At 58.7% G+C, this 24,881-nt stretch overlaps 1 protein-coding gene across 3 annotated transcripts; it reads right to left on the reverse strand.

Moving 5' to 3' along the window:
• Positions 1–291: 291 nt before the first annotated feature.
• On the reverse strand, positions 292–22,930 carry FBXO41 (F-box protein 41). Of its 3 annotated transcripts, none has more exons than XM_074904246.1 (13): positions 22,460–22,930; positions 19,036–19,964; positions 14,943–15,171; positions 14,507–14,586; positions 14,079–14,389; positions 13,703–13,944; positions 13,189–13,304; positions 12,468–12,620; positions 10,015–10,110; positions 8,874–8,992; positions 8,488–8,646; positions 6,978–7,093; positions 292–4,620 (listed from the first exon to the last, which is right to left on the reverse strand). In XM_074904246.1, the coding sequence occupies exons 2-13, from the start codon at positions 19,755–19,757 to the stop codon at positions 4,243–4,245; spliced, it is 2,721 nt and encodes a 906-aa protein (XP_074760347.1). In that variant the 5' UTR covers positions 19,758–19,964; positions 22,460–22,930; the 3' UTR covers positions 292–4,242. The 3 variants fall into 3 exon arrangements, with proteins under 3 accessions (XP_074760347.1, XP_074760348.1, XP_074760349.1); XM_074904247.1 differs by having other exon boundaries at positions 4,515–5,339; XM_074904248.1 differs by lacking the exon at positions 292–4,620 and adding an exon at positions 5,109–5,287.
• Positions 22,931–24,881: the final 1,951 nt, after the last annotated feature.

Below are 24,881 nucleotides of genomic sequence, written 5' to 3' on the forward strand. Positions count from 1 at the left end.
GCTTCCCTCTTAAAACCCCCCGTGGCATGTCTTCAGTGCTGGCATTTAAAAATCAAACGTTCCCACAAAAAAATGCAGCGCTGCAGCCGGGGGGGGGGTAAAAGTGGGACTGGGGAGGGGTGGGACTGTGTCCCTCCAGGCTGGCAGCTGCTGGGTTGTGTGTCGTGTATGGAAAATCCTTGGGGCTGAGGGTGTTTCCCCTCCAGTGTCAACTCTCTAACGACCTAAGATCAGTTTCTCTGTTCCCAAAGGATGTGGGGACAGGTGTTGTGTGTCTTTAGGCCTGGCTTTGGGCTGTGTCCCCCCCCCCCCCCCCCCCCCCCCCGCCACCATCTTGTCCCACCACACGCTCCTGTCCAGCCAAGACCCAGGGGCTGGACCCCTGTACCCCACTTTGACCCTGTGCCCCATGGAGCTGCACCAACAGCCACCCTGGGCCTGCAGGGGGATGAGGGGAGGGATGCTTCCAGTAAGCCCCAAACAGCAACTGGTATTACTGGTTTGGTGCTGGAGTCAGCCAGCACTGGCCTGGGTTAAGTGTGGCCCCTTGGGAGAGCAAAACGCCTCACCTCAACAAGTCTTTAGGCAAAATTAATCACGAAATAGCTCTTTGCACACTTTTTTTTTTGTTTTGTTGTTGTAATTCTTTAAATACACATTGTTTACACTCGGCAAGGTTTCAAAGCAACAACATCAAAGTGCGTCTACAGGTGATAGTACCAACCAAAGTGCTAAAAACACGGTCTCCAACGGGCAGCAGCCGCCGTATCCCCCTGTATCCCCGGTCCCCGTTGGACCTCGCTGCCACCAAAACCACCCAAGCCTCCCCCTGACCCCCCCCCACCTCCCTCTGCACCCCAATTTCCACTGCGCCCCCATCCCCACCCCCCCACCCCTTCTCCAGGGCAGCATCCTCGGGCAGATTTAGCCTCAAGGACCTGCTTTAGCATCAAGCGACTGCAGGGCCGGGGAGGAAAAAGGGAATGTTTGGTTTTTCCAGACACTGGCACATCGCTGCGAAAGACTAAAATAGACCTAAATTTATAGAGATTTAAAAAAATAACTTGGGAGGCAAACTCGCTACCTTCCGGGAGGGGGGAGGTCGCTGTACAGGGGCCTTCGGAAATCGCTCGCCGGGGCTGCACGCCCCTGCCAAGTGCTTTAGGGAAACGATTGCCATTCCTATACATATGTGTATATATATATATTTTTTTTTTTTATATATGTATACACATATATATATTATTTTTAATTCTCCTCTGATTATCTCTAAGCAAGTGTGCGTTCCCCCCTCGCTTCCTAAAAGCCATCCTGCCCTCCCTCACCATTGCACCCGCTTGTCCCCGGCCCCAGCCCGCCTCGTCGCTCCCCTTCCATGGGGCTCAAGCCCGAGGCTGGATCAGAAAATCCCATTTTTCCTGCTTTTGGGCAGCTTTTCCCTCTGGTCGCTGCTGCACGCAGGAGGGACCATTTCACCCCCCTGTGGGGATTATTTTGCCTCCCACCGACGGGGAAGGTCGTGCATCGCCACTGCTCACCTTGCAACAACACCCCGCGATGCTTCGGTCGCAACAAACCATCTCCAGTTGCTAAAATCTCCCCGTTCCCTGTTGTTTTTTTTTTTCTTTTTTTTTTTTTTTTTTTTTTAAAGCATTTTGTCATTTGGCACCGATTCCCAAATGCTTTTTCTCTACCCCAACCTGCAGCTTTTCAACCCAAAATAAGTGCCTGAAGCCATGCGCCAGCTCCTGGGGTGGGCTCCTCTAAGAGCTGAGAGAAAAATGTTGTTCAACTGCTTTAAGAGCCTTTATCAGCACTTTTCATGGGTTTTTTTTTTGGTCTGTTTTAACCAAATTTGGAGCCTTTTTGAGGATCCAAACAAACTGTCCAATACCCAGCCGTGGCTGTGCCTTGGGTGGGAGCTGGGACTGTGACACACAGTGAGAGGTGGGATATTTTTTTCTTGCCACTTGCTTGATAAAGAGGTTTAAAAACCTTGGATGGAGCTAACCTGGGCTTCTCTAGGGTCTCGTATGGGGTTGAGCTCCCACTGCAGCTGTCCCTTCCCTACCAGCACCCGCATACGCTGCATGATTTCAGGGTGTTCCTGGGGAATTCGGTATTTCTGTGCGTCTCTTGTTTCCAGAGGAAATGGGGTTGGAACCCCTGTGACCGCTGGCAGGGAATCCTGCAGCCAACAGGCAACGTGGCTCGAGCACCCCGTAGGGATGGGGGTTGTGCGATGGGGGTTTGTGGGGGAGCCAACGGGGGCCACGCACCGGCAGGATGGGAGGGGAGAGCAGCAGGGAAACCATCAATCTGACATTTCAGTGGAATATGAATCCGTTAATGAGCTTGTTGCCATTAACAACCTGAGCAATTAGGGCCAGGGAGATGCAGGGCTCTTGTTATCACCAAGGCTGTGCCAGCCTCCTTCATCCCCACCTGAGGAGGAGGAAGAAGGGACCCATCCAAACCCAGGCATCAAGCAAAACAGGGGGGGGGAAAAAAAACCACTTTCCATCTTCCACTCCTTGAACCTTCTCAAGGTCTCGTGTCATGGCGGGATTTTTGTAAAAACATGGCTTTGCTAAGCCAGAAGTCGGGGTTTTTTTTGGGAACGCCCCAAGGGGAGGCAGATGGTTTGGTCTTGGTGACACCCCGAAGCAACAAATTCGGGTGAGCTCGTCCTGCCGTGACTTAAACCCTCGCAGCAGCGGGGGGACGGGGACGTCGCTCACCCACCCACGCTCCAGGCCGTCGTGGCCACCAGCGGCCGCTCCGGCCTCGCTGGCGAGTGCAGGAGGTTTCTCCAAGAGTCCTCAACATCTCCCCCCACTTTCTAGCACCCCATTTTCGCTCTCCCCATGGCCCAGAGGGGCCGGGCACGAGCACGCAGCAAACTCGGAGCAGCCACCTTCAGTCTTCGGACATGACTCTCCAACACGATAGTCTTTAAGCATAGAGTGTATAAACATGCTGAGTATATAATTTTCCTTTAAAATCTTTTTTTTTTTCCTTCTTTTCTTTATAGAAATAAATACTTACTTTGTTTTTCTTTTTGTTAAGGGAATTTCGCAAGTCTCTGCGCCGTTTCGGATGGTGACATCTCCACTGGGACCACAGATGGTAGCTGGGTGGTCCCCGGGGGGGGCGGTTTACCTTTGCTGGGTGGGTTTTTTTGCTGGTCGGGGCATCCCTTGCTCCTCTTGCCCCTGGATTACGCGTGTCCCAGCCTCCCCGGGGTGGAGGTAAACCCGTGGCGGGCACAGCGGGGAGCTCGGCCCCGTTGCCCGTGGGGGTTATGGTGGGACATGGTGGTTTCTTGCAGGCGTTTTTTGTTTTTTTTTTTTTTTTTGAGCTTCCCCATTTTGTGCATACAGGGAACAGCCTTCTCCTGGAAAGCTGCAGTCAACAGAGGAACAGAGGTGCTTCAGACGGGGGTTATGGCCAAAAAACCCTACCCTGTTTCAGAGGAGACAGTGTAGACAGGACGAGGGGTGGATGAAATGGTCTCCTGAGGTGCTTTCTGGGGTTGGAGACCCAGGAGCTGCCTCCAACTTCAGTGATTTGGAATCGATTTTTCTGTCGGGGTCCCCCCGTGGGCTGTCGGCACGTGGGGAGCCCACAGCTCCGAGGTCTGCAGCTCTCGCGCCGTAGGTGAGGAAGGGGGTACCAGGACGGGGCTGCAGCCTCCTCCCTCCCGGGGGGATGCTCCGTGGCAGCCCATCACCCGGGGAGGGCCGGAGGAAGGGGAGATGCCCTGGGAAGGGCTGTCTCCTTGCAGCTGCGCTGGCCAGCAGCCCCCCAAACCTTCCAGTGATGGTCCAGGGAAGAGGCCAGACCCCCAGAATCTGCTTTTCCCAGTCGGTTCCTCTCAGCTGAGCCTGCTGGGTCCAAGCACGCCTGGGTGGGGCTTGGGGGTAGCAGGGGGCTGCTGTTAAGGCCGGTGTGTCCCTGCTGCTGGCAGTGCTGTGATGGGTGTCCCCCATGGCGTGGGCACCTCCTGGCACCTTCTCCCCAGGGTGGAGACGCTTGACCCTGTTGGATGCCTTTCAAAAGCCTTTTCCTTTGGAAAAAAGAAGGTTGGGTTGGGTTTTTTTGGGGGGCAGGGGGGGATGATGTCCTTGCAGGCAGAAGACAGCCAGAAGAAACAAAGCAGAATTAAAAAAGCAGCCATGGCCATAGAGAAGGGATCTACCGGGGCAGTTGGGTTGGTGCTTTCACCAGCGGCTTTGGATTTCAGGACAGTTTGGCCAGGGTTTCTCCCTCAGGCTGCTCAGGATGGCGATGAGATGGCAAACGTGGGTGTCCCATGCCAGTCCCTCTCGGCGTGGGACAGCTCGCTCCGGAGGAAGCCTGAGCGGGTGGTGGATGGTGGTGGGGACAGAAGCATGACCCGTGTTTCCTGGTGGACGAGGATTTTGGAGATGCTTTATTGCCTTGGCAGGAAGGTTTTGGGTGGAGAGGAGGTGAGGCTGGAAACCTCTGGAAGAGCGACTGTCTCTCCTGGTGACCTCTGGCTCTTACAGCCCCCCCGAGATGCAGCTCTGCCATCCGGGCTTGTGCTGTTGTGGCTGCTGGTTTCTGGGCGGTAGTTACCCAGGCTTGGGTGCCCCTCTGTTAAAACAAATGAAATGAAAACGAGCGGAAACCCTGCAGGAGGGCTGGGCACTGTTTCTTCTGGAGGAACAGCCTCTTCCCACCCTACCTCCACCAGCCCACGGAGAGGATGGGGACGGTCCAGCCGTGACACGGCGACGCCGAGCCCAGCGCTCTGCAGAGAGCCCACAGGGACAGGCTGAGCCATCCTTATCTCCCACACCATCCAACGGCCAAAAAACCCCCCAGAGAGTTTGAAGAAAACAAAAAGATATTCCCCAAACAAGGATCCTTGGCAACGAGCAGCCATGGGGGGTTCAAAGCCATCTTCCATTCCGGGAAAGAGCGTAGCTCTGCCTCTTTGGGCAGCCGAAAAATTTCCTTAAGTAGCACCTTCTCGTCCACGAGCTGGCCCGGGGACGAGCACCGGCTGCCAGTCACTAAGGCCTGCAAGAGTTTGGGTTGGTTTTTTTTGTTTTGTTTTGTTTTTGTTTGTGCATGGGCCAGCGTCTCCGTGCTCCAGGTCCGGCAGCGGATGAGTGGCGGATGGTGGGTTTGGTTTCGCGGGGCCTCTGGCTCCGCCGGGCCGAGGAGGGAATGTGCTTTGTGCTTCCCTGAAGGTCTAACAGCCTCCTTCCACTTTGATGTGTAAAATCTTGGAGAAGCCGGGTCTCTTCCTCAGGGCCTAGAAGAGGAGCAGAGAGCGCGGTCGGTGCAGGACCTGGCAGTCTTGCTGCCTGTTGGAAATGTGAGATTCCCTCACTTATCTCCAGGACAGATTTATCCCCTGCTCTTCCCCTTCTCTCAAGGATGGTTTTGCACTACTCTGCCACCTTCTCGCTCGCTCTCCCTCTTCTCCCACAAAAACCAGCTCACCCCTCGCACCAAGGAATGTGCTGTGTCCTCACTCAGGAGATAATGGCTTGACCACAGTCCCACCTACTCACACATACACGCCGAGATAAATACTACCCCGAGCTTGTGTCTAACTCAGAGGGATGATAACCCGACACCAAATTGGAGGGTTTGTTTTTCTCCCCAGAAGGGACACCTTTTGGTAAATTTTGAGCCCTCGGCTACGCTGAGTGATTACCCAGGAATTTAAATGTGTGCGATTGCCATAGTTTTTGTGTGGAGTGCTATAGAGCCAACTGCAGTTTGTGCATTTATTGAAGGCAATCTTAATGAATCTGTGAGTGTTGCATAAGAATAAATCGTGAACCTGAAGGCTTCTCTTGAATGCAACCAGATTTACAGCGTACAGGCTGTTTGTGCATCTGGTGTCAGGCCTGTAGTTAGGGCCCTAATTAGCACAGCTATTAAGAGATAAATCCAGCCACCCCCAGCCCCTCTCGTCTCCGAGCACCGGCTAGGATGCAAGGGGATTTATTTTTACCACATGATTTCATCACCTTCAATGCAACACTGCCCCACAGGTTGAGCAAGAGAGAGGACATCTCAAATCCCCACCATGGGAAGGGGCACACCCTGGTCCCACCCCCCCCACACCACCACATCCCACAGGGATTTGGCTTCCTTGCAGGACTGGTTTGACACCTCTCAGTCCCATCCCTTGAAGCTAGCTCTGGGTTTGCTTTCTGCTTGCTTAAAAACACCATTTCCAGAGGTCGGCCGTCGTTTGGGGCAGGTGGGGTTTGTGAGGCACAGCGGTGGGCGGCCACGCAAGGAAAGTCCTTTGGAAATGGCTCTTCTCTGGAGGTGACCCCCAGCCTGGGGGTGGAGGTGGGTCTGTCTCACCACCCACCAGGGCTTGTCGGTGGAGCAGGAACCACGGGAGCCTCCATCCCCAAGTCCTGCTTTGCATCTCCCGGGAGTTTCACCTTACGCCCCCACGGGAGCCCAACCCGCTGCAGGGTGAAGCCAACCAGAGGGTGAAGTGAAATGGAAGAACCTATTTTTTTCCCTTGGACACGGATGGAGAAGTCTGCCTTGGAGACCCCGAAGAGATCAAGGACAGCCCAAGCCCTGCTGAACGTCACAAGCTAAGCAAGGCCTGCAACTCAGCTTAACTAAAATTAACCCTATCTCTGCTCTCACGGGTGGATTTTAAACCGCTTCACAGTGTTCAGTAAGTGGCCCCGTGAAGGAGACAACAGCCCTTTTCTGTCCCCGGGGAAGAGACCCACAGAGAAGCAGTCCTGGTTAAAGCAGTGGGAAGGAATCGCAGCGTGTTAGATCTTGTTTCGGGCTTTGGGATGGGTGTGTCTGAAGGATTGGGAGCCTTCACGTTATCCCTAAAAAATGTAAAATGTTCTCTGCTGAGGAACATCAGTGGTTGGCAAGAATTTGTCCTCAGACCCCATGGGGAGAAGAGACTGGTGACACATGGGTGACCTGGGAACGGCATCTTTTACCTGGAGTTTGTTCACCATTTCTTCAAACATCTTCTTGGCTTCAGGGCTGTGGGGCTCCTTGAAGTAGTCCACAATGCCCACCTGCACGACGATGGACTTCAGGTTCCGGCACACACCTGGGGGCAGAGATACCGCCTGGCCTCACCATACCTCGGGGGCAGATACCCTCCCTGCAGCCAGGAGGGACCCTAAGACCCACCCCGTGCTCCTCAAGGCCTTGTGCATTTGGGGAACCTCACCCTGAAGATGGAGGAGGAGGGACTGGAAAGTGACTTTGGGGAGGAGTGGCTGGAGAGCTGCCAGTCAGAGAGGGACCTGGGGGGATTGATATGAGCCAGAGTGTGCCCAGGGGCCAAGGAGGGCAATGGCATCCTGGCTTGTGTCAGCACTGGCGTGGCCAGCAGGGACAGGGAAGGGATCTGAGCCCTGGGCTCGGCACTGGGGAGGCCGCCCCTCGCTGAGGGGGTTCAGTTCTGGGCCCCTCACCCCAAAAAGGCCATTGAATGACTCGAGCGTGGCCAGAGAAGGGCAACGGAGCTGGGGCAGGGTCTGGAGCACAGGTCTGCTGGGGAGCGGCTGGGGGAACTGGGGGGGTTCAGTCTGGAGCAGAGGAGGCTGAGGGGAGACCTCCTGGCCCTCTGCAACTCCCTGCCAGGAGGGGGCAGAGAGGGGGGATGAGTCTCTGGAGCCAAGGCCCCAGCGCCAGGCCCCGAGGGAATGGCCTCAAGCTGCCCAGGGCAGGGTCAGGCTGGCTCTGAGGAAGGATTTCTGTGCAGAAGGGGCTGTTGGGCCTTGGAATGGGCTGCCCAGGGCAGGGGGGAGTCCCCGGGATCCCTGGAGGGGTTGAAGAGTCGGGCTGAGCCAGCGCTGAGGGATCTGGGGGAGTTGGGAGCGGTTCATGGTTGGGCTGGAGGAGCTGCAAGGGCTTTTCCAACCTGGATGATTCTGTGATTCTATGGAGAAGACCCGCTTTTGGTGACCAAGACCTCTCTAGGGAGGAGGGTGGTCTATGAGATAGTCCCCGATTGTCCCATCCCAAATCAGGAGTCCTACCGCTTCCCTGGGACGCCCTTACTCTTCCACCAGCAAGTCCAACCACAGTCACACGTGCCATGAGCACCAGGAATGGCACCTCAGACAGACCTTCCTGCCCACTGCAGACCTCTGCCCCCGGAGCTCCCGTCCTGGCAAATGCCTTCAGTAAATGGCATGGCTCCAAACTCAGATACGCCAGGGTGAACCTCAGGTGTGCCACAGACATCGAGGCCACGATTACACAGAGGGGATCATGGAGGGAGTGTCTCCATCCTCCCTAAGGCCCAAGGCTCCCCTTAACCCATCCTTGGCAGGGGGCTGTTGGATCCCCTCTTAGAAACCTCCCACCACAGAGTTCCCAGCACCTCCCAGTGTGTGGGGCTGAAAGGCAGGGCCTGGCTGACAGATTTCAATATCTGGTGGCCTTTTAGTCAGTGGGCAATGCTATGCCCTCCCCCCCGGCATTGGTACTCACTGTTGAAGTGCAGCAGGGCTTTGGGGGTGACGGGCGTGGAGGTCAGCACTAGCATCTCCAGCCCCTTCAGCCCCTCCCGACACACCTCCGCCGCAACCTCCTGGTTGATCTCCGCCACGTGGTCCAGCTCCAGGACCTGAAGCCGCATGCAGTTTCGGGCTGGAAGGACAGAGCACCCTCCGTCAGCACCTCGTGGGGAAGGGGGGAGGACAGCCAACAGGAGCAGCAGGGTGGGAGGGATGGGTGGCAGCGAGGAGGGACAGGGTGCACCCATGGTCTTTGGGGTGGGCTTCTCCACTGAGATCCCCGTGGGGCATCTCCTAGGGGAATACCCTGCCTCCAGCGAGGTCCCCTTCTCCGTGTCCCATCAGGGGAGAGCTGCCTACCTAAGGATGCCAGTCCCTGGACGCCACAGCCTGCCCCTCCAATGCCCAGCGCCCGCAGGTGCGGCCAGCACCGGCCGATCATCTGAAGGCAGCGGTTGCTGAAACGCGTCGGCTGCTGGCTGGGGAGATGAAGAAGAAAGAGCTGGGGAGGGCCGGTAGAAAATCTTGTGTCCCCCCTTCCCCGCCCCTCCACGAGCGCTCTGCAAGTGGTGTGGGATTGGGACCTCTCCCACCCCACCCGCCCGGGGGTCTCCACACGGGGAGGGGGTGTCTCCAAAGCAGATGTTTCCACCTGAGCAACCCCTTGGGCCGTGCTGCAACCGGGACAGGGCAGGTCCATGCACTCAGTGGGGTCCCTCCGCCCCATTCCCTCCACCTTTAGAGATCTGAATCAGGCCCTGAACTCTGCTGCTTGCAGTGATGAAAGCAGTCGCAGGAGCCTGGGCCTCTAGCTCAGGTGGAGAAGCCTACAAGCTGTGTGGTGTTTCCCCCAAGGAAGAAATAAGCCATTCAGGGACCATCCAGCTTCTCCTGCTAAGAGACATCCCCCTCCGTACACCTCGATCCAGGCTGACAGGGGACATGACAGTGCAACAAACCTTCCAGGACAAGAAGAAATGCCCAGGAGGCAGCCCCATGGCATGGAGGTGAGGAGCAAGTGACCTGCTCTGTGAGCCATCAACTCCTGAGCAGGGTGGAGCTCCACCAGCATTCTCACACCCCCAAAATGTTTTTTTTTTCCAAAGCCAGAGCAACTGCAATCCTTTCCCTAAGCATCGACTCAACTCCCTTTTAAGAACACCCGGGCCCTTCAGGGCTGCTGTTACACGAGCAGTGAGGAGCTCAGACAAGCATTTGATGTTCAGCGTTACCCACCAGACCCATCATGGCTCCCCTTTCCTCTCTGGTGCCTCCCTGGAAATGTTCCTGGCTCGGCAGGGAGGTGCCTACACCCAACAGCTCCCAGCCTTCACAGGGCAGGATGGGACCGAGTGCCTGGTCCCCCAGACTGGCCTCCAGGGTTGCTGCTCATCCCGTGAGGGACACCCCCCACCCCCCCAGCAAATTTGGATCTGGTACACAATTTCTTTCCAGCCCAGTGGTGCCTCTCCACGCCGGCTCCTCCTAACATGATTCTTACCACGGATGCAGAGGTGCAACCTGGAGGGAGATGATGTCCCTGCAACCTGCTCCAAGGGCCCAGATGACTTCATGACCCACGGGGTCCGTAGAGCTCCTGGAACAACACAGAGCACGTGTGGTGGCCCCCACCGACAGTGATGGGGGCTGTGTCTGCAGCCACCATGCTGCTACGTCTCTTTGCGCCTGGAGGTACAAATCTGGTCATTATTTATAACCCACGATCTGCTCATGAACCAGACAGTCCCAACGTCAGCCCATGCAGGAAGGGTCACGGCATTTCTATCTGGACTTGTGTCTACGGATGTGCAATGCTGAGGAAAATGAAAGAAGGTGAGGCTGAAGGGGAGACTGAAGATGAGGTAAGGCTGAAGGTGAAGGTTGAAGGTGAGGTTGATGGTTGAAGATGAAGGCAGAAGTCTTCCAGATGCAAAGGTGGCAAGTGATTAAACTGAGACTGCCGGTCCCGTGTATCCTTGCAGAGCAAATCTAAACATCCCTGCAGATCCCATTGGGGTGGTTTCACCTGCCCGGCCTGCCTGGGGGAGGTGCCAGGAGGTGGTAAGGATGTTTCAGCTGATGGGTGGTAACTTCCAGCCAAGGGCAGTGGCTGCTCCACGGCCTCTGTACCAGCTCTGCGGTTGCGCTATCACATCTGTAGGTGGCTGTTGGCCAGATGTTGCTGCAGAGGTTTGCTGTGGGCTCCTCTGAGGAGCACAGGTCTGCTGGGGAGCGGCTGGGGGAACTGGGGGGGTTCAGTCTGGAGCAGAGGAGGCTGAGGGGAGACCTCCTGGCCCTCTGCAACTCCCTGCCAGGAGGGGGCAGAGAGGGGGGATGAGTCTCTGGAGCCAAGGAGCCAGCGCCAGGTCCCGAGGGAATGGCCTCAAGCTGCCCAGGGCAGGGTCAGGCTGGCTCTGAGGAAGGATTTCTGTGCAGAAGGGGCTGTTGGGCGTTGGAATGGGCTGCCCAGGGCAGGGGGGAGTCCCCGGGATCCCTGGAGGGGTTGAAGAGTCGGGCTGAGCCAGCGCTGAGGGATCTGGGGGAGTTGGGAACGGTCAGGGGAGGGTCGTGGTGGGGCTGGAGGAGCTTCAGGGTCTTTTCCAACCTGGATGTTTCTGTGATTCTGGTTTTGGAGGTATCAAAACAGACCTCGTGGGATGCTGCTGGGTTCATGCAGGACCATGGTGGAGGTGCAGGTTTATCAGGAGTCATGGCACTGATCAGGCGCAGCCACGCTGCCTGCCCACCCAGCGTTTGTGCCACTGGCTCAGAGGAGCTTTTGCTGATGCCGTTGGCTCCCAGCACCAAGACAATGGAGGAGAGATGTCAGAGAGCATCATCCTGATGCCACCAGCCCAAACAGAGCCCCCTGGCCGTTTCACCACACCAGGCTGCCTCCCAAAGACCGAGGCTGCACTTCCTAACTCTGACCTACTTCAAAACTTCAGGCAAGCCTAAAAATAAGAGATGGGTGTTATCTTGAGCATTTCACATGTCTCCAGTGAAGAAGCCTGCCAAGAGCCCCTTGCGAGTGTGGCGGGTTAATTAGAGCATGAGTCAGAGTCACAGGTTAGCAATGTGCCAGGAGCACTTGGGCTGGCTCTAACACCCATGGAGGAGTCTTTGGGTTAAACCCAGCAGCACTGGGCTGCCTCATGGTGTGGGAACCCCAGATCAGAGCTGTGTCTGAGCTCACTTTGTCCAAAAGAGGAGCCATTTGGGTGTGCTTTTCCATGTGAAGGACTCTCCATCTTGGGCTGGATGAGGACACCCGTCGTCTGCATGTGAGATGGTTACCAAGGCTGAAGTGGTTGTCTGCAGGGTGCAGCGGAGCAAGGATCATCCTCCTTGGGTGTGTTGGAAAGGTAAATCCTGTCTCTGCAGGAGGCAGAGCCTCTTCGGAAGGTGGCCAAGACCAAGATGCAGTCAGTGATCTCCTCCAGGACCTGGGTGAGGTCTCCAAGTTGGGTTTTAGCAATCCCGTGGCAGAGCTGTTCCTCCCTCCCAGGACAGAGAGATCCCAAAGTCCCTTCTCCCTGTTAGAAGCCTTCATCAGGGGGTGACAGTCAGGTGGGACCTCACTGGGACCCAGTATTGGTGCACCTCTTCGTCACCCTTCTCTAACATAAAGCAGTGTCCCCATACCACGGCTCCGGTCACGCCTCCAGCTGGCGTAAGATCGGTAACAGGATGGTGGGAATGGAGTTGGAGGGGAAATATCTGCATGGGAATATGCCAGGAGAGGATGAGAGTTGCAAGGACAGCTTGGGGACATTCTGCAAGTGCTAGGGACATGGAAAGGTGGGTCCTTCACCCATGGGCTGTGTTCTGACAGGGAATGGGGATGGGCACCAGAGGAGACCCAGCACATCCCATGGATGTTCTCAGCCTTCTCCCAGCCAGGGAACCACACGATCCCTGTGGGCACAGGGCGATGCCGGTGGCCATCCTTACCGGTACGTGACGGCCTGCAGGGCCCGGCAGTAGCAGCTGGCCAGCCAGAGCGAGCGGTCCGTCAGAACGTTGGGGCAGTGCGAGATGCGCAGGATGAGCAGGTTGCTGCCCGTCGCCTTCAGCAGGGACTCCAGCCCGGCTTCCAGGCAGCCCCTGCCAGGGATGGAGGCAGGGTCAGGCACAGGAGCCTGTGCTCGCACTCCCCATGGCCACCCAGGAGGGTGACATGTCCCATGGGGATCGGTGGCTCTAGGACACCCACAGCAGGAGCCAGTATGTGATGAACTACCCTCTGCAACTCCCTGCCAGGAGGGGGCAGAGAGGGGGGATGAGTCTCTGGAGCCAAGGCGCCAGCGCCAGGCCCCGAGGGAATGGCCTCAAGCTGCCCAGGGCAGGGTCAGGCTGGCTCTGAGGAAGGATTTCTGTGCAGAAGGGGCTGTTGGGCGTTGGAATGGGCTGCCCAGGGCAGGGGGGAGTCCCCGGGATCCCTGGAGGGGTTGAAGAGTCGGGCTGAGCCAGCGCTGAGGGATCTGGGGGAGTTGGGAACGGTCAGGGGGAGGGTCATGGTTGGATTAGATGACCTTCAAGGGCTTTTCCAACCTCTATGATTCTGTGAACATCCATCAGTGAGATGAGACGTTGGGGCTCAGGGAGCATCGTCATCCCTGAGGACCAGCAGCTCCGGCTGTGGGAGGAAGGGGCCCGGCATGCGGGGACTCACCGCGTGCTCTTCATGTAGTCCTCCTTGCTCTCCTTCTTCCCTCGCTGGCGTGGCTTGAGGTTTTGGAGGGTGAGGGAGTGCATCTGGGTGCACCACTGAGACAGCATGGCCAGGAACTGGGAGGACAGGGGTGGCCATCACTGAGGGGGGCACCCTCAGTGTGCCCCAGGCCACCCATCCTTAGCACCTGTCTTTGGGCAGGTCTGCGCACACACACACAGGCATTTCTCCATGCACACACACACACGCCATCAGTATGTGAAAACGCGTGTGTGAGGTCACACGAGAGCGCGTGCAACAAAATCATGGATTTGACCACAAAAGCACATTAAAAACATGTGCACATGTGAGCTCGTGCCTACAAACACGCACGTGTGACCATGTAAGCACACAGCTGTGTGCACCCATGTTCCCATCACCATAACAGCATGACAATCAACACAAGCGATGTGCTTGTTTCACCTTTCTGGAGGAAAACCCTCACCCCGGGCAGCTCCATCCCCATCCCTGGTACCTTGGAGGACACCCGGGCGTTCTCCAGCAGCACCCGTGTCCACACAGCCGGGTGTCGGGCCACGAACTTCCAGTCCTTGCACACCTCGGCCGCCCGCAGCAGGGTCTTGGTGTCCAGGTAGGTGAAGATGCAGAAAAGAGCCGCCCGCATCTTGAGGATCTCGGGGCTGATCACCTCGCTGGAGTGGCCCGGGCTGCCCCTCTCCAGCCGGCCCGCCTTGCCCCCAGCCCCCTCGGTCCTGGCTGTGGGACACCCACCGTTAGTTGCCACCAGCAGCTGGGGATGGCAGCGAGGAAGAGCCACGGGGCCATCCCCGTCCCCCACCTTCCAGCCTCCCCGTCCTCCCACCCCACAGGAGATCCCGGCGCGGTCTCACCCGTCAGCCGACAGCTGCCGGCGGGTCTGGACGCGGCGGATCCGGGTGCCTCCGGCTCCCAGCCCTCGGCTTCCGACTCGGTGGTGCGGGAGCCCACGTCGGAGACGTCGCCCTCCTCGCCCTCGGTGCTGTTGCGGTAGGGCCGGCGGTGCCAGTTTTGGATGGCCTGCCGGCGTAACCCCGAGCCGCGGGCGCCGTCCCGCGCCGGGTAGGGATGCCCGTCGGCGGTGTCGTCGGTGGGGCAGGGCTCGGCGCTGTCGCTGTCGTAGCAGCCTGAGCTCTGCGACACGGCTTTCGCCCGGCTTGAGGCCCTGGGGGACAGGGATAACCAACCTCAGCGCATCCCCTTCCTATCAGCCCCTCGCCCGTCAAAAAAACCCGAGCGTCCCATTCAAACCCCACACGGGCAGCAGGGACAGGGGACTCACCCGGTGCTGGAGGAGGAGCGCTGGTTGGACACGCCGTAAGGACCGTGCACGGCCAGCACCGGCCCCAGGTGCCGGTCTCTCTGTGGGGAGATGGGACAAGAGGAACCAACATGGTGAAACCCAAAATATGGGTGGTGCAGCCAAGGGAGATGACCCCGATAACCCACCCAGTGCCAGCTGCGCTTTGGGGTGAGGCCATACCCAAGTGGGATGCAGAAGAGCATCTCCAGCATCGCCCCACACTCCCAGGGAAACGCAGACCCACCGAGAAGCACCTTCTCTTGGGGATCACCCCACCCAGGTTTATCCATTTCCCCACGGGAACAAGATGGGGGTCCCTACACCTCCCCGTTGAACCCTTTGCAACCACCAGAGAAGCCACGTGGGTCCGTGCCCGAAGCCGCTGGGGTGCCCGCCGCCGCCGGGATGCCCGTACCTGTGCCCGCGGAGGTACCGGTCGGCCGGCAGCCTTGGCCCCCGGCGTGCCGCAGCGTCCCAGGCTGCCGTTCGGGGTGGTGCCGCAGCTGCTGCTGATGATCTGAAGCTGCTTCTCGGCCCGGTCCGCCCGGTCCAGCAGCTCCTCGATGAAGTGCTGGAGACGGACCTTGGCGTTGGCCTCGCGGGCAGCCGTCTCCTTCAGGAACTGGTCGATCTGCAGCACCTCCCTGCGTGGAGGGAGCAGCGGGTGACACCCCAATCCTCTCCCACCCCTCCCTGGCTGCGAGTTGGGGTGGGGTGGGGGGTGTCAAGATTACTCGTGTGCACCTGGATCATTCCAGCATCGGCCTCATTTGGGGCTGTGCCAGCCCAGACGGCTCCTGGGCACGACTCAGGGCCGAGCAGGGACTAAGGGATGCTCCTGGCATGCAGGGTGGATGTGGCCACCCTGTTTTGGGAGGGGTGGGATGACATCTCCAGCACCTTTGCTGGGTATCCATCGCTCCCAGGACTGGAGTCAGGCCCCTGGGTGTAACCGGGCAGAGGGAGGAGGAGGAGGATGGGGTGGCGGGATGGTGGAGGAGGATGGCAGCGGTACCCGGCCTCGTTTGGCACAGATTTAAAGGAAAGACTTTAAGGACAGCCTGAAATCCTTAAACTCTGCTCAGCCCCATGCCCTGTTAAGCCGAGGGGTCGCAGGGCCCTGTCTCCCTCGTTAACACATTAATTAGCAGGCACTCGCATGGGCAGGGTTCGCCCTGCTGAGGCTCTGGGATGTCCCCCCCAGAACACGGCCAGCGCTGGGGAGCAGCGTGACAGCAGCTCCGCGAGACGAGGTGGCCGCATCCCGCCCCGCACACGCGTGTGCCCAGGCACACGGACACCCCGCCGGCCTCATCCGCTTCCCAAAACCACGGGCACACGCACACAGAGGCACACGCAGCCGTCACACGTCACAACCCCCCGCGTGGCTGCTGCACCCCTGCCAAACGCACGTGTACACCTGGGCGCACGCACACGCACAGCCGCCGTTGCACGCCCCCAGGCGCAACGCACACACGCGAAGAAACACCCTTACGTGCACCAGCACCACGACAACACAAAGGCAGACGCACACCCTGACACACACGCACAGCCAGACGCAACTGGCGCACACGCAGAGGCAGCAGGATGAGCACACACAGCACACGCACCCCCAGACACATGTTCAGTCGGTCGCACGCACAGCCAGCACCGATCACACCTGCACTGTCAATGGTGCACACACGTACGTGTGCACGAGCACACTCACACCTTCGCCCAGCATCCATGAAGGTCTGCAGATGCATAAACACAGCTCTGCACGTCTGTCTTGTGCACACCCGACTGTGCACACCTGACTGCACACCTGACCATGCACACCTGACCATACACACCCGACCGTGCACACCCAACTGCACACCTGACCATATACACCCCACCGTGCACACCCGACTGCACACCTGACCATATACACCCCACCGTGCACACCCGACTACACACCTGACCATATACACCCCACCGTGCACACCCGACTGCACACTGAACCATACACACCCAACCATATGCGCTTGACCATACACACCCAACCATTTACACCCAACTGTGCACACCCGGCCATGCACACCGAACCGTGCACACCTGACCATGTACACCCAACCATGCACACCCGACTGTGCATGCTGAACCATACACACCCAACCATGTACACCCGACCATACACACCCAACCATGTACACCCAACCGTGCACACCTGACTGCACACCCAACCATACACCCCCAACCATCCACACTCCACCATCCACACCCAGCCATACACACCCAACGATGTACACCCGACTGTGCACACCCGACCATGCACACCCGACCGTGCACACCCGACTGCACACCTGACCATATACACCCCACCATGCACACCCAACTGCACACTGAACCATGCACACCCAACCATATGCACTTGACCATACACACCCAACCATGTACACCCAACTGTGCACACCCAACCATGCACAACCGACTGTGCACACCCGGCCATGCACACCCAACCGTGCACACCTGACCATATACACCCAACCATGCACACCCAACCGTGCACACCCAACCATACACCCCCAACCATCCACACCCAACGATGTACACCCGACTGTGCACACCCAGCTGTGCACACCTGACCATGCACACCCGACTGTGCACACCGGGCTGCACCGATCTGCACAGAAGCGTGAAGGAAAAGGAGGGGGCAGCCCTTAGCGACATAATTCCTGTTGCTGGTTATTAATTGCCGTTTAATTAGCAATTAATTGCCCCCCAACCTGCCATTTGCGGGGTGACCCTGGGAGCTCCCTGGTAATGATTTGGCAAGGCTCCTGCTGAGGGCCCCCAGGAGATTTGGAAGGCAGATGGGGCGCTGGCGCAGCGGTGTAAGGTGATGCTGATGGTTATCACCTGCATCTCTCTCATTCCCATGGACCGGGTGGAAAAAACACCCCTGGCAAAGCAAACGGAGCCCAGGAGCAAAAAGCATCCCGTGGGGACAACGGCCTCATGGTGTTTCGGAGCTGGCAGGGCTGAGAAATGTCCCAGGCAAAATTTTATTCTTGAGGAAGGGTGAAACTGGTTTTGCCAATGAAAATTATTTCTGATGATTTTTCCCACATCTAGGAAAAAAAACCCATCTGTTTTTATCAGCTCTTCCCATGCTCCCTCTGCAACCTGGCAAGTGATTTTACTGCTCCGGCTGGAGGAGTTTGGGGACCGGTGTGAACAGTCAAGGGGCAGGAGAGTTTCTCTAAGGAAAGGGAGGTCCAGGAGGCAGTTTTGGGGCGTAAAACCAGGTTCTTAGGTGGTAACATTGCTCAGGATCCACCAAAGACCAAACAAGGTGCGTTTAACTCATCAGTCACCTTCTGTCCACCCTGTCTTACACGTCTTTAGGCTCTGCTTTAGACTTGTCCACTCTGGGGACCTTCATCCTGCCCCCACGCACCCTAAGATGCCCCTGGACGACACCCCCGAGGCAGCTGATGGCAGCCCCCAAACCTCCCCATGGCCTGTCCCACACACATGCAGCCAAACCAGGAGGTGTTGCCCTTATCCAGCCCCAGCATCACCCCACTCCTCACCCCGGGACAATCCCCACCACCAGCTAAACCCGTGAACCTTGTATCTGAGCTGCAGTCATTATTTTGGAGTCAAAAGTCATTAATGAACATGCTGATGATGGTGGGGATCAAGACAAGTCCTCGAGGAATCCCACCAGTGCTTCCAGCCCAGCACAACCGTGACTGTCCCCCATTAACTTGCTCCTCGCTGACTTTCTGGGCCCCATGGTGGCCTCCAGCTTTTCTAAGAGACTCCTGAGGGACAAAGTTTAATTTTCTTGAGCAACACCGATGGGCAAAATAACCCAACACTTGACTCGAGGGAAACTCAGGAGAAGCACTGGGGTGGGAAAGGGGTGCTGAGTGAGGAACATGGGATGAAGATGAGGATGACAGTGCCACGGTCCTCACAGCAAATGGAGGTCATGCTGCTTGGGCTATCCCACCCTCCTTCTGGGAGAAAACCCCTGGATTAGGCGTGGCCAAGGTGGCTCCTCTCATTTTTATCACCATGGGACAGGTCGATGGGATTGTTCAGGTTGTTCAGGGCCGGATGATTCAGCTGTGGAGCCAGAGGGGATGACCCAGCCCTGGTTTTGGGGGGACACTCTTTGGTACTAGAGATGGGCTGCAGCAACACGGCCACCACCACGTTCCCTGGCAGGACAGCAGGATGGCCACGGGCATCCCCAGCCTGGCCGTGTCCTGGGGGCACCGGGGGAGCTGGGACAAGGTGTGACATGATGTGACCCAGCTTGGTCGTGGACATGGAGAGGCTCAGGTCTACGTGGACACAGCCAGCATGGGAGAAGATGCCAAACCTGATGAGTGATGATGCCAGTGGGCGTTGCCACGGGGGATTGCGTCTTAGCACTTGGTCTGAGGGTTTGGTTGGGCTCTTGGGGCTCGCCATCAGCAACCAGTTTCCCCCCCACCCCACCCTGCGGCCAGGAGAGGGGGTGAAGGACTCACTGTTGCTTGCGGGTGAGCTCCTGCTCCTTCTGCACCAGGTCCTGCTTGAGTGAGGCCAACATCTCCACGCTGACATCCACCTGGCGGGACAGTTCGGATGCCCGGTCCTCCAGCTCCTGCTTCTCCCGGCTGAGCCGCAGGCTCTCCTGCTTGGCCTTCTCCAGCTCCGAGCTCTTGCGGTCCAGCTCCACTTGCAGCCGGCCCACCTGCGAGGCAATCTTCTGCTCCACCTCCTCCGTCAGCTTCTCCAGCCGCTTGTCCACCTCCAGCTTCTCAAAGGCGCGGATCTTCAGGCGGGCCAAGCCTTCTTCATAGGCAGCGTCCATAGCAGCCGGCGGCGTGGGGGCCGGCGCCACGGCTTTGCCCCGCGTGAAGATCTCCGTTAGCGGGATCTCGATCTCGTGGACATAGCGGGGTGAGGGGGAGGAGGAGGGGGCCGGCTCCAGCTCCTCGGCGGGGACGAGGTCGCAGGAGAAGCGCTGGTCCTTGCCTTGGAAGGAGGTGCTTTCAAAGTAGTCCCGCCGGGCAGCTGGAGTCAGCAGGGCCCCGTCGGCGGCCAGGGGGAAGACGGCGGCATCGCAGATGCTGTTGGTCTTGGAGAGGACGTAGAGGGTCTCATAGGTGTGGTTGTACTCCAGGTGCGCCCGCAGCGAGGAGAGGCTGCGGAAGCGCTTGTGCTCCCCGCACCGCGGACACCGGTAAGGCAGATCCAGCGAGGCCATCCCTCAGCTCCGCGCCCCAACGCAGGGGAACCGCACGGCCCCGCTCATGGCGCGGGATGGATGGATCGGTGGCACGTGGGATGGGTTGGGGAGCCCCGGGCAGGGGGACTGCAGCGCTGCTGGGGCATGGTGGGGTGGGAGCCCTGGGGTGGGAGTGGAGGGTCCGATGAGTCTGGGGGGGATGTCAGCATCGGCCGGTGCCAGGCGCTAGAAGAGATAGGGGGGTTAGTGGTACAGGGACGGCGGGTCCCCAGAAGTCCCTTCTTGGCCCTTCTTCTTGGTCCCCTCTCTGCCTCCATCCTCCCCTCGGTGTTCCTCCCACGCATGCACAACCCTTGGAAGGGTGCACAATGCTCAAGAAGGTGCACAACCCTTGGGAATGTGCACAACCCTTGGGAAGATCTGAAACCCTTGGGAAGAGCTGCAACTCTTGGGAAGATCCACAATCCTTGAGAAGATCTACAATCCTTGGGAAGACCCGCAACCTTTGGGAAGATCCGCAACCCTTGGGAAGATCCACAACCCTTGGGAAAATCCACAATCCTTGGGAAGACCCACAACCCTTGGGAAGACCCACGATCCTTGGCACAACCCTTGGGAAGATCCATGATCCTTGGGAAGATCTGCAACCCTTGGGAAGATCCACAATCCTTGAGAAGACCCACAACCCTTGGGAAGACCCACAACCCTTGGGAAGACCCACAATCCTTAGCACAACCCTTGGGAAGACCCACAACTCTTGAGAAGATCTGCAACCCTTGTAAAGTTGTGCAACCTCTGGGAAGATCCATCACTGTTGGGAAGGTCCCTCACGACCTTGTGGAGGTACGCAACCGTTGGGAAGGTTCACAACCATTTGGGAGGAGTACAGCCATCAGGAAAGTGGACAACCCATGGGAAATCTCTCTCCATCCTCCCTGATCTTGCCACAGAGGGGTGACCCATGTGCTTCCCTGCCCAACCACCACACAGTGAGCCCCTGAAGTGCCAGGGGTCTCCAGGCTCCAGAAGCATCCCTGTGGATGATGCTGGGGCTGGGAGCCACCTTCTCCAAGCAGAGGGTGACCCAGTCCTGCCCAACCAGCCCGTGCAGCCTCACAGCAGGATTAGTTACTTCTCCAGCCCCTCAGTGGGTCTCATCCGGGCCCCCTCTGGGGCTGTGGGACCCCTGTGCTATGTTGTCCCAGTGACACAGAGGACCTGGTGGCTTCCCACGCCCGGGCAAGTGAGAGTCCCTGTGGCGACCTGCTTCATCCCCCAATTATAAAACTCTCCAAGACGTCAGGGTGGGGGGAAAAACCCCGCCCTTGTGAAGCCAGAAAAAATCCAGCCTAGGAGCTCACCGTGGTCTCCTCCAGCCTGGGAGGCACAAGCACCCACCGGGGAGCATTTTTTGTGGTGTTTTCACCCCAAAGCACCGAGGGCACCCACGGGTGGGAGCATCCCTTGCTGGTCACTCTGCAATATCTGACAAAGGGCCCTTCCCACCACCCTAAAACCCCTCTGAGCCCCTCCGCACCCCATAACTGCCACCCTTGGCGAGCACTAAGCCACCACCAAACCCTGTTTGTCCCCAGGGTGGCATTCCCTGCTGCTCAGCACCCACCTCCGAGGGCACAACCGAGCCACGAGGTTCAGGAAACCATTTTTTTTTTTTAGGGAAAAATCAGTAAAGGCAAGAAATCTATGCAAAAACTAAAAATAAGATGTGCTGGGAGGATTTCTGGCTGTGTTTTAGGGTCGCTACAAAACGCACCCTTGCACGTTAACCCCTCCTGGGTGACCACCGGTGCCAGCCCGGCCGAAACCCGGCGAACACAAAGCACCACCGGCAACTTTGGTCGCTGCTGATGGGATGAGAAAGCGCTTTTCCACCGTAGGGACGGGGCCACAGCATCGTGCCACCGATATCTCGGGCCTGGATCCCTGCCCGCGTCTCCCGGGGTACCCGATCAGCCTGGCTCTGTGTTTCCCAGCCGTAAGCCAAGGCAGGATCTGGCCCAGGCGGGTCTGAACGCCCACATCGCCTGGTCCCTGTCCTGGGCAGGTCCTATCCTGACCACAAAACCTCTCCTCCCTCGCACCCCCTTCGATAACAACCAGGTTTTAAGAGAATTATTAGTGGAGTCATTACTAAAGCCCACAGGCATCCGGAGCCGGGAAACGCTCCCGGCTGTCGGGGGATTGCAGCAAAGAGCAAAACCCATCCCTGGGCTGCTTCGGTGCCGCTACCTGCGTTTCATCATGGATCCTTTCTTCGCATTGTTTAACATTTTTCCTGCCCGCCACCCCCCCCTTGGAAAAAAAAAAAAAAAAAAATTACCAGCAGGCAGCTCCACTGCCTGGTAGAAGAGGGAAGGGGGGGATGGAGAAGAGGGGTGGCGGATGCTGCCGTGTGCCCGCTGGTCCCCGTCCTTCCCCGGCCGAGGCTGCGATGGCAGCGGGGTGTGTGTGTGGGGGGCACCGCGGTGGGCGAGGGTGTCTGGGGATGAGGGGGGTTTGTGGGAGATGGGCATGAATAGCCGGGGTGCATCTAACACCCCCCCCACACCTCCCAGCGCCTGAAGCAGGGAGCAGCGGGTCCCTCCTCACCTCCTGGCAGTGGCTTTGTCCCCGCTGCGTCGTCCCCCCTCCCCCTGGGTGAGGAGCAGCTTGGGGACAAGCCACCAGCTCCCAGCCCAGCACCCCGCTTCGCCCCATACCTGCTTCTCGCCGCCGACCTCCCGCGCTTGGCTCCTCCGGCCAGGGCAGCATCTCTCCCGCTTGCCCGCTGGCTACCACCGTGCGAGCGGAGCGAGCCGGGGGGCTACCGGGTGGGTGGGGGGGATGAGGCGCGTACACCCGCTCGGGTGCACAAAGGAGGTGGCTGCTGAGCGGCTCAGGGCTTTGTCGGGGAGGAGGGATGCCGGGCAGGAGGGATGAAGCCTGGGGAGGAGGCAGGAGCCGTGGGAAGCATCCAGCTCCCTGCGGCCAACACCTCCATGCCAGCCAGGCCCTGGGGAAGGAGGGAGGGTGGTGGCTGCGGGAGGAGGAGGAGGAGGAGGAGGAGGAGAAGGAGGAGGAGGAGGAGGAGGAGGAGGAAGGGAGCAAGAGGCCGAAGGCCCTGGCGAGGCTGTGGGAGGGCGAGGGCTGCCGGGCACCCTGGGGACGGCGGGTCCCCGGGGCGCTGCGGGGCTCAGGGGGGGCTGTGCATGGCGAAGGCAGGGGCGAGGGAGGGAGGGATGGAGGGAAGGAGGGAGGGCGAGCGCTAGCAGCCGCCTCCTCCTCCTCCTTTGCAGCCTGAGCCCGGACTGTTTCTCTCTGCCGCTTTCCTCCTTCACAGCTCCCTCTGCCTGTCTCCCCACGAACACCGCGGGCCCTCCGCCGGGCCTTGCTGCCATGCGGCAGCCCACCGGCCTCATCCTGCATCTCCTCTGCCCCCCAGTCCCACCCTTGCCCCCACCAGTGAAGCCCCTGTCCCTGGTTGGGATCACCCCGAGCATCCCCCCGGGGCCCGGGGGGGGGCAGCTGACGTGGTGAGCAGCCAAGTGGGAGGGGGGGGATTTCTCCTTCCCCATTAAGGGCTGGACCCATGGCTGCAAGGACCTTGGCTTGGTCCTGGTCCAGCCCCTGAGCATCCTGGCTTGGTCCTGTTCTGGCCCCTGAGCACCCTGGTTTGGTCCCTGGCTTGGTCCTGATCCAGTGCCTGAGCACCCTGACTTGGTCCCTGGTCTCTGAGCACCCTGAATTGGTCCCCAAGCACCCTCAACCCCCAGCTTGGTCGTGATTGAGTCCCTGAGCACCCTGGCTTGGTCCCTGATCAGCCTGACTTAATCCCTGGTTTGGTCCTGAGCCAGTCCCTGAGCACTGTGGTTTGGTCTCCAGCCTGGCCTGATCCAGTCCCTGATCAGCTTGACTTAATCCCTTGCTTGGTCCCGACTGAGTCCCTGAGCACCCTGACTTGGTCCCTGGTCCTTGATCATCTTGGTTTAATCCCTGGTTTGCTTTTGACCCAATCCCCGATCAACCTGGTTTAATCCCTGGTTTGGTCCTGATCTGGTCCCTGATTAGCTTAACCCCTGTCTTGGACCTGATTGAGTCCCCAGGCATGCTGGCTTGGTCCTCAGCTTGGTCCTGACTCATCCCCTGAGCATCCTGACTTGGTCCCTGGCTTGGTCCTGATCTGGTCCCTCATCACCCTGGCTTAATCTCTGATTTGGTCCTGAGCACCTCAGCCTGGCCCCCAGCACCGAAGGCATCCAGCACTGATGTGTGCTCGTGTCTCCGATGTGAACACGGGGGCAGACGGCAGCGCTGGGACGAGGACGCTGCTGGCCTGGTTGTGCCCATCCCTGAGTCACCCTCGGTTTTGGGGTGCAATCCCTTCTCCTCTCCTAAAAACAGAAGCACGTGTGCTCACTCCCATTGCACCCCAGAAGCAGCTGCCGTGGTGGGTGCCCTCCATCCTCCCTCAGCTGCACCAGCCGGGGGAGCAGAGGACGAAGGCTTGAGCCCAGGTGCCTTCGCAGAGTTTTCAGGCTCAGCATCAATAATAGATGCACTTTTGGCGGGGGATTAATAAAATCCTCGTGCATTACGCACGGCCAGTGGCACGGGGGAAAGCAGGGCTGTTTGCTGCCCAGCCAGAGCTGACATCCCACCGAGAGGTGCCCAAAAGATGCCTCTTCCCAAAGGAAACGCCGGTGCTGAGGTCCTCCTTAACAATATCTGGGGTGTCCCTCCAGAAAAAGGTTTTTTTCTGGAGCTTGGGGCCACCTGCATCCCCCGGCGTGGTCCTCACTCGGGGTCAGGGTCCCACGCACATGGGATGTTTCAGCTGGTGGGGCCAGCGGTGCTGTGGGCTGATGGGTGCCCACCTGAGGGGCACCAGCACCTTTGGGTGCCATCAGAGGTGTGAGGGACAGGTCCGAGGGGACATTTAGGATTTCTCCCTCAACCAGGTTTCCTTCCGGCTCCTTTCCCACCTCCCATCGCCCCAACGAGCCCTCAGGGACCCCACATCCCCAGCCCAGCTTCCCACCCCATCTCCACAGGGTCCTCCCACCCGGTGGGCAGCTGGGTGTGGGGCAGTGGATTTTGCCGGGGTAACGCTATAACTGGGGTTTAACCCCGGGATGCTCCAGC

This window comes from Athene noctua, chromosome 4, assembly GCF_965140245.1.
Source record: "Athene noctua chromosome 4, bAthNoc1.hap1.1, whole genome shotgun sequence".
Classification (NCBI taxonomy): Eukaryota; Metazoa; Chordata; class Aves; order Strigiformes; family Strigidae; genus Athene; species Athene noctua.